General features: G+C 35.7%; 1 protein-coding gene across 1 annotated transcript; it reads right to left on the bottom strand.

Moving 5' to 3' along the window:
• Positions 1-893: 893 nt before the first annotated feature.
• Positions 894-9,779, bottom strand: LOC135689693 (coadhesin). Its single transcript, XM_065207007.2, has 5 exons — positions 9,486-9,779; positions 7,803-7,964; positions 3,309-3,452; positions 2,103-2,294; positions 894-1,183 (listed from the first exon to the last, which is right to left on the bottom strand). The coding sequence occupies exons 1-5, from the start codon at positions 9,688-9,690 to the stop codon at positions 1,128-1,130; spliced, it is 759 nt and encodes a 252-aa protein (XP_065063079.2). The 5' UTR covers positions 9,691-9,779; the 3' UTR covers positions 894-1,127.
• Between the last annotated feature and the right edge of the window lie 290 nt (positions 9,780-10,069).

The raw sequence follows: 10,069 nt of genomic DNA, 5'->3' as shown, positions 1-10,069 counted from the left end.
ATAAGAGCCATCGCTGCATAGAAGAAGCAAAGTTTTATAGAATTGCAGGCAGGGTTTTCCTCTTCAAAACCACTACAAAATAATCCCATGCATTTAGATGCTATCTAGCAACTGGTTCTGAATAAGATATCGGCGGTTGTCCAAAGTAATACAAATCAAAAGTAGCAAATTCAATTATTCCATCTTTGTTTACTCTCTATTTATTACAGAACCGCTTGATTATTTGGACTGGTATGTACTTCAAACAACCTGAGATCATCATGAACGATGTTTCTTCCTGCCATGTATTTTCAATGCCAAAAGAAACCTCAGTGTAAAAGAGCTAAATGATATCTACCCATTACCACACTACAAAAAGAACTCTCATACTCCTGCAAGGTGCATTTTCATTTATAAACAAAAGTAGTCTTAAGATATGTATGTTGATATTGGCAAAGCAAACTTTCGTTTGCAAAAAGAAGATATTTTCTTTTTACCTCTGTTTTTTCACACTTTTAAATAAAGCAGTATCGAAATATTTTGCCGTCCTTGCTGCACTTTCGGTTCCATTTGACAAAAAACTATAATTTCTTTGATTCGAAATATATCAACTAAAAAGGAACTTTATTTGTGATGTGTATATTGGGAACAAAACACACCTGAAATTTATCAAAAATCAAGAAAAGATATCAAACAGATGTTATTTTAGCATGCTTATGCTGAAGAAAGTGCAAATGATTGACAAACTGTGATCCTAATTGTAGCGAGTCTCGTTTTTAAGTAGGCCCTATTTTCCGAGTACCAATGGAAGCAAGTGCAGATGATCTAAGAACTGTGATCTTAATGATAACAAGCCTCGGTTTTAGGTAGGCCGTAGGATGCCCAGTTCAGTTAAAAAGAAGGAGACAACTATATGTCTGATATATTTCTATCCGTAAAATTGCAAATAAATTAATTAAAAATGATGATAAATTTGTGTTCGGAGTAAAAAATGCGAACAGTGAACAGATGCATTCAAATAGAGTTATAATTTGAAGCAGTTAATGACTGGACGTCTTTACACGTGATTTAAAAGCATTTTTCGTTATTTGGAATCATTGTTTTGGCACCATCTCTACCCAGATGCTTTATCCTTCTGTTGAAATGTGTTATCCAAAGTAAGCCATGATAAAAGTCACAGCCAAAACCAGTGCTTCTTTGTAACCTACAAAAAGGTTTAAAGAAACATTCTATAAGAAATTAGAAGTTAGTAGTGTAGTGCCTAAAACTCTCTGCTGGATGTGAAAGAAATGGAATTATTTTCACCTTGGGCCTACTGAGCAAAAGCATGCAAACGTCTTGATGTGGTTCAATTTTTTTCCGTACTATTGAATAAGATCTTGCCTAAATTTAAAAGCCCTCTTTATTTGAAACATTTAAAATGGTATTGATTGACAATATAAAGAATAAAGAAAATCAAAAGAACATACGTTATAAATACTTGGAATACATTTCTATGAACCTCCTTGCATTTTTTCTTTTGGATACTTTTCATCAAAAAGTCAAACAAATGTGTCAACTACTGACATAAAATGACCGGCAATAGAGGTAGGAGCATTGAATCTGTCGCTTACGACTAACGTATATTTTTTGCATTGCATTGCATTGTAAGGATTTTTTGAGAATATTCATTTTACTCACATCATTCCAATTCACTTCAAGCAAACCCTGCTTGCAAATTAATGAATGTAAGGGCTTATAAATATATTTTCACAGTTATTCAACACGATGGATATTTCAGGCAACCACTGGCACTTGACTTAGCAGTCACTGCATTGGCTAGAGCTTTTTGCCTTGAAGCATGGACACAAGTGCATTATGTGACTCAAAGGAAGAAGGCTGCACTACCACATTCTTTATTCAGTTATCAGGCATGCCTATAAACTGGTAGCTTTCGTAAGCTATACATGCATATCATTTTTCCCTTTTATTTAATTTCTTAGGCCAGCGACAATATTGATTCCATAATGCATATAAGAGAAAATTTATATTGCAGTGTGGCATTGACTCGATGTTCTGAATAGGACGTTTGAAAAAGATAGAAACTGAGCTTAAATATAATGACCTCTGGAAAGTATGCATACCTTGAGTATAGGAATACAATCTGTTACCATGATTCGGCTTATATGATTGGTCCACAACACAGTCACAATTAGGGTATGTTCCAGTAGAAAGAAAGCCTCCATGGCAAGACCAAAAACAGCATGTCCCCAAACAGCTGGCATATTGGGTCACAACTGTTGGTCCAAGGCAAGCGTTTGTCCTCGTTGTTGTACCTGGAACACATAAATACTTTTTAAATATATGTGTTCTTCTACATCATGAAATTAGGTTTTGTTCACATAAATTGTAGAAGAAATCCGTTTTCAGGCACACTGTCGCAAAAGAGAATGGTATTGATACATCACGTTTTCTCAATATAACTTTACATAGAGATTCAACTCATAACAGTCAAATAGGGACGGCTACAGTGTGCCATCCAATGATAAAAAATACTATTCATTATTTTATCCATTTTCTAATACGAGTTTTTCAAAAAAACATCTAACTAAGTTTTTTCTAAGTTTTCAAGAAGAATTTTTGCGTTGCGAAGCAATTTTTGCAATTGGGTCCTTCCATGCTTTAAAACAGGCAGAGTGCCTTAAGACACCCGTCATCTCAGAACTGAATCAAATTTTTGCATCAGAAAGTAGCTGTTGAAAAAAAGTTGAAATAGGAAAAGCACTTCTCATTTTTTGACAAATCAATATAAAATATATGGAATATATATATGAAATATTGAGACCCTAAGACCCTTCAAACTCGAATTTCAATGAATCAAACAATGTCCTTTATGCATATTATGATTTTATTGGGTTAAATTTGATGGCCTTTTCTGGCATAATAGAATGGTTTCGAAATGCTGTATCAGCTGCTACGTGTGTGTAATATCATTCAAGTTCCTAAAACTATGAATCTATGGCAGAAATCAACTTGTGTTTGGTTGAGGGCAAATCAAAAAAGGCCGCCATGGCACTTTTTAAGAAAAAACCAATTGAAGAAAGCATGAATTTTAAGCACAAATTTTAGTTTTTTGCTAATAATCTCTGCCTTATAATGCTGCAAATTTCTGAGCTGACGGGATCTTCTGAGCTTGGCCTTTTGATTGGGCATTATTGTTAATGCCGCGACTGTAACAGAAAGTTATCAAAAAAGATACCAACTAATTGAAAAAACAGAATTGAAAAAAAATATTATGATGAATAATATAATACTGAGGATAAATAATACTATTGTAAAAAAGCATATACCATTTGCGTTGCATGTTGCGTTGCAACCACTCCATTCCGACCATCCTGTTGTGTTGCATGCTCCCGTTTCGCTAAGGTCAAAAGTACAATTTCCATTGCATTTTTTTGGCACTATAACGGATCTGTGACGGCTTATCGAATACCCTGTACAACAAGATTAAAAGAAAAATAAAAATTCACGGCAAAATCTCTGTTTATTTTCAAAAGAAAATTCAAAAGATTCAACAGAAGAGCAATGGAAATCTGTTATCCATAAATACCTAATTAACAAACACTAAATTAAGCACGAAAAAACCGCTACTGTGTAGACAAAAGGAGTTCGTTTTCACCCTAGGACTCCACTGGTAACATTCTCAATAGGCAAGCGGCACTGATTGGTCAACCTATACAGTCATGTGCTCGTGTTTCTGATAAACACTAAATTAATTAACAAATACCTGAATAGGAAATAAAATTGAAAAAGCAAAATTACTAAACTAAGATTTATCAAAAAAGTAACTTTAGAATAAAGAATTATGTTAAATCGATAGAAGGGTCACCCCTATTATTGCTCAAACTAACTATTGTCCACTTGAAGGCTAACTACAGAGGAAAAAATGGGTATTCATTCTCTTTGCAGAAGATGTAGGAATATTGAGGAAAATCTTGAACACTTATCTAAATGTCCACTATTCCCTGCAAGCCGTTGGACAGAGAAAGCATCCATATTAACTATCAATCAAATTCAACTAAAGGTGAAGGAATTCCTCCCATCGACGAATTGACAGGGTATCTGCCGTATCTGCCGGTGATGTCCTTTTTTACAACTGGTCCAAAATGGAGATTTGGCATCAGTTTTATTATCATAATGACGAGGGTATCATTATCATTATAACGATCTCTCTTGATACTCTTATAAGATTCTTACGTAAAATGGGTTTCTCAAACGTGATCTCATAGTTAACTTAGCGATCGCAAACAATACGTAAAATAAATGCTCGAAAATGAATGCCGATGGCAACATACTTTGGAGTGCCGCAAGGGTCAATTCTCGGACCGCTGTTGTTCAACATTTATGTTAATGGCCCACAGGTCAGTCTTCCATCGCGATCAACCCAATAAGCAGTTGATACAACTATATATGAGACAGGCAAACCTAATGACATACAAACGACCCCTAATAAGGTAAATTTTTCATAAAGAAACGTGAACAGTGGTCATACCAAAATTCTCTGCTCATCAACGCAAAAAAGACTAAGCGATCGTCATCAAATCAAAGAAAAGACTATATCACTGTCATTGGGAGGAGAATCGATCAAATTGGGTGAAAAACCTCGTCTCCTAGGAGTTTACCTCGATAAAAACTTGGACGGTCGAGTCATTCGAAAGAATTTTCCTCTAGTTGCTACGGAAAGTTATCAGCTTTAAAAAAGTTATCTGCAAAATTGAGAAAACAACTAGCTGAAAGTCTAGTGTTGACGAAAATTGATTTTATTCATTATTTGTACACACCATTGAAAATCAGTAAAAATTCACAAAGTGCAACAATTGCAGAAAGCAGCAGCAGGTTTTGTGCTCGATCAGTACGCATTTTCAGCTGATATTCTCAAACTTAATTGGCTTCCAAAGAGAAAAGAAGGGAATTTAACTGCATGTATATAAGCGCTTTATATAGATTTTAGTTTATATAGCTCTAAAGTAATATAGTTTTACATTACAAGATGTTCCGGCAAAGCTCTTAAATTCCGGCAAAGGAAAGCAATGGATGGAGAGAAATTCCTTAGAAAAAAATTGACACAGAAGCATCTAGACTAGACAAAACCATCTTTCGGCAACTAACCATTTCAGTAAACATTGTTTTAGAGAAATAGGACAATGTGATTTTGATAGGCTACACCATCATAGACATTTTAAACAAGCAAAACTCTGATCAACATTTATGTGCTCTTTCATGTTTGTACTGATTACACCTGCTAAAGAAAGCACAGACGATGAATCATTTACACAACCCTCACCAACTGACAACGAAGTTTTTACTTCAGTTGCAGAAACTAGCCTTAGTGACTGCCATTGTTTGGTTGTTACTGTTATGGAATCAACAATCCATCAACAAAAACCCAAAAATATAGAATACCCAATCTAAACCAGGGCACTTCTTACAACAATCTTACAAAAACGTTTGGACAAATAGTACACAAACACGCACCTCTAAAAACAAAGTTAAAACAGGGAAGTGCTGACCCCTTCATGACTCGCGAATCAAAGAAAACAATCTTTTCAAAAACATCATCAAAGAAAAATTTGAAACTTTCAGTAAAAATTGAAAGTAGCTTGTATTTGAAATCCTGATCAGTGCCGTCGGAAAGAAATTCATATTGGGGGGGGGGGGGCTGTCCATTGTTTTCCTTCTCATTCAGTACACTGTTATAAAGGAAACATACTACAGTTTGACAATTATTGGGGGGCTCCAGCTCCCCCCGGCCTCCCCCCTGGTTCCGACGGGCCTGCTGATGATTGATTTAGAAAGAATAACAGTTAAAATCAATGTGATGAAATATAAGAATGTGATGCCGTATAGACAAAGATGTGTCACAAGGACCTGTCCTAGTGCCTACCTTATTCACTATGTGCATCAGTCATATGCCACACTTGACCTCGCTACTGTCAAGACTACTTGCTGATGACACAAATCTTTTCGCCTTTGGGGAACACTCTAAAGCACTGTTTAACAAAACAAAATTCGAGCTCAGGAAGCTCTATTAATGGTTAAAGCTAAAAAACTGAAGGTTGGCTCTGAAAAGACAATGTTCTTTATTACAAGTACCTTGAAACCCTTAGCTCATAATGTCATTTTTCCTCTTACTTTGGACAAGCAATTGAAACAATTAAATAGTATCGAGCACCTCGGTGTTTTGATTGATGAAATTCTGAATCGAAAAGCCTCAAAAAGGAACTGATAAGATAAACTTCAGCTTTCTCTAAACTTCGATATTTCCTACCAAAATATTGTTTTATCATTGAAACATACAACTTTTTTAAAAAAAGTACTGCCTTGAAGTATAAGGAGTAGCAACCAAACAAGATCATCAAAATCTAAAGAATATTTTCTTACTGAAGCAAAAAAGATGCTTTTAGTTTGATTCATGAAGAGAAAAACCCAACTTTAAATTCCAATTTACAATTTATCAAATTTAAACTATTTTAATCTTTACTTTTCATATAGCAGTATTTAACGACCAGATGAAGAGCCACCCTGTGGAAATACTGGTCATGATTCGTCATTATTATTATTATCATTATTAAATAACAATGTTATTCATTGTGCAAATAACAATGAACATGACATACTTGAAACTTTTCGAAACTATTTCATTACAAACAAAAGGAAACATGATTATGATAAAGAAGAACGAACAAACTACCAATTCTAAAGGACAAGCAGAAAATGAGAGGAGAAAAAGCAGGTGTTTGAAAAACTGAGCATCTTCAACTTTCTAGGCGCTCGATTGAGCATCATCTAATATCATCAATAAAAAAATTTAGGTTTCGCAATTATCTTTTAGACAGCATAAACATGCTAGGTGCTTGATCAATCAAGATCTAGAATTTATAGGCATGTGTTGAGGCACTTCTCCTTGCAAGGCCTGAATGGGGTGAAAATATGCCCTAAACTGAGGAGCTCGTTTATATAATAATCTGCAGAGAGACCTTGCTAGTCTTACAAGGAAACACTGAAAAACCATGATCAACAATAACAATTAGATAGCACCATTCATTAATAATATTTCTTTGTCTGATTTATAATATCTGTCTAAATTCTTATTGCATAACAACAATGAACTAACATCAATTGATTATCATAACTTTGCAATATTGTGTTTACCTGCTGTGATCAATATAATTATGCTATATAATGGAAACTTGCATTTTTAATATCATTTAATGAGTTTTATATGCGGTATGATCAGAATCGTTTAAATTTATCATATATCCATATGTTTGTTGTGCTTTTTTAGCTTGCATGTAGTCTTGTAACATTTATTGCTTTTGTAAAAATCTTGATTTAAGTAGTGCAGGCTTGATAAGATCTGCTTTCCTGGGTCACATATAATGTAAATATAGCTTTCATGTATCTTAAGATTGCATTTTATGAAAAAAATTCATTTGAATTGAATTGTATATGAGATTTGGGCACAATAATACATTTAATTCTTAAATTATTCAGCAATTCTAAAAGATGATGACAATCAATATGCTGTTTGATAGATTTTGTACCAAAAGAGCTACAACTCTTTGTCTGGCAATTTTACACAATCTTTGAAATTTTTCTGCCAACACCCTCCCCCCCCCCCCCCCTCCTTGGCTCTAAAACTGTAATCAGTATGTGGTGTTTTTTTTGTTGATATTGATGGGCCTACTTTATACATAATCACTAAGAAAATCATTCTGGCCTCTTATTGCTGGATTGTGGCTTTCTCAAGAAAATGAAAAATAATTTGACTAACAACTGTTTACCTGGACATCTTCCTACACAGGACGGAGACCAGGAAGACCATACACCAACATCACAGTTCCGGTCAGTGTAATCAGTACAGCTTGTCTCTTCTGACAAAGCATAACTACAGGAGCCACCACATTGTGGTGAGACAGTGATGCTTCTTGTTCTAGTTCTTGTGCCTAGAATTAAAAAAGTAAACACCCTTGAACCTTCAATTGGCATAAATCAGACAAAAATTAAAGAATCTCTTGATACTCTGAAATGATATGAATCTTAATAATTCAATATGTGTCATTCAGAAGGAATATTTGTTTCAGCTCTACTTGATAGTGCTTCTTTGTTTTACCTGTTCTCTGAGTTAGAAGGAAATTGAAAGACTAAAAACTCCTGTAGTATGAGTAAAATATTTACAAGAAAATATAAATTACCAAGTTTGTATTTGTATTTGTATTTATTTCTACCTAGCATCCGAAGGTAGTTTTTAGGACACTGAAAAGATTATGCTTATCAAGCAGTGTCCTGGTCCTTCCTCTTGATGTGACCACACCTCGTGATTCCTATGCCTGAAATTACAGAGAGCTGGTGACTCGACTCTCTCCACTCTGGGTGAAAGTTTGGTCATGCCAGGGACTGGAACCACAGACCATTGGGTCTGTAGTCAGCGCCTCTAACAACTGAGCCATCCTAAGTTGTGAAACAGTAAAAGAATGCAACATCCAAAGCCAACTCCAGCTGTTTCTCGTGAGCTTTTCATCATCCAAGCCAATTCCTGGTGATCATACTGCGATACAATGTTCTTTACAATTTCTATCATATTTAGGTGCAGGGCCCCCTTTTGCTACCATAAGCACATGGCCTGGGGTCATGCCCCCCTGGATCTCCCTAAAACTGCCACTGCTTTTGCTACCCTGCCACTGCTTTTGCTACCCTGCCACAAGTTTTGATGAAATTTAAAGTACCTTGTCCAATAGTCCAATTACAGAAATGTATTGCCTCTTTTTCTGTTGTATATCCTGCCAGCCCAAGTATGAGAGTGCCCACAATTTTGGAGTTCTGGTCTTTTTCCAAAAAAAAACTGTTTCTTATCTTTTTTGGATTGTCTAGTACTCTTTCTTATAGTAGGTTTCTTATAAAAAAAGAGCAGACTCTTGTTTGAACAAGCAAATAAAACTAAATTCATCTACAAGTTCACAGTTATAAACTGTTTTGAACACACATTGAAAAAGTTACAGGCTAAACGAAGAATGTCTTTTGAAAGTGATGTATGTGTGAATATGGAAACGCCCATATATCAATAGCCTTCTTTAATACCTGTCGGTATTCAAACAATCAGATGTTCAAAGTACGCCATTTATCAAAAAACAATGGCGTCGGCCATCCGAAGGATTCGGAAAAGTCAAACTCATATATCTTTGATATAATTTAAGCAAGATGCAATACAAATGGCTAAATATTCTGAACGACACATGCAAAAATCTCCGTAGCTATCGAGTCACGTGCCCCTTAATTGCTCAGAGGTTCAGGCTTAGGGCCTCCGACGAAAGGGAAAACAATAAAGTTTTTTATTTTGGATTTGTTTTGGAAAACAATTTTGGAGTTTTTTTCATTAAATCTTCCCTTGACCCTCCCCCCTTTCCAACCTGTATCGGGAAGTATGCTAACCTTGACTGACCCTACTAGCGAAACAAATGGCAAATTACCATTTCCACAATTCGTCTGGCATTCTCCCCAACTGCCCCAGGATGAATATTGACACGATCTTGGGATACAACTTGTCCGCCTCCGTGTGGTGATAATTACTCGTCTTCGTGAATCCGTTCTCCTCCTTGATGCTTGTGCATCTAGGATTACGCACAGAACGATGCAAGTCAAAATAAGAGCTCTCACAGGCAGCTTTACTGCCATTGCAGCGTCACAGGCTGTTGCAGATCATACCATACCTGATTCGGATAGGATAGCAGCGGTTCTATTATTCTGATTGTTGTCATGCAGCAGGTACATGGAAAAATGGATTGAAATACAATGGAAAAATGGATTGAAATACAATGGAAAAATGGATTGAAATACAATGGAAAAACGGATTGAATTACCAGTAACCACGGCTATCGTAATCAATTACGTCTGTGATGATTCTGTACGTCTTCAATCTCTTATTCAAGTGCCTCCCAGCGCTGCGTCCGCTTTCTAGCATGTGGTTTTGGTCGTTTTCAGCAGCCCCCCCCCCCCTTCCCTGTCATATAAGCTGTCAAACTTGGGGAAAGCAGCAAGTTAATTCTGTAAAGCT

Source organism: Rhopilema esculentum, chromosome 5 (genome assembly GCF_057945365.1).
Source record: "Rhopilema esculentum isolate cy_ngs chromosome 5, ASM5794536v1, whole genome shotgun sequence".
Lineage (NCBI taxonomy): Eukaryota > Metazoa > Cnidaria > Scyphozoa > Rhizostomeae > Rhizostomatidae > Rhopilema > Rhopilema esculentum.
This window is presented reverse-complemented; position numbering and strand designations above follow the sequence as displayed.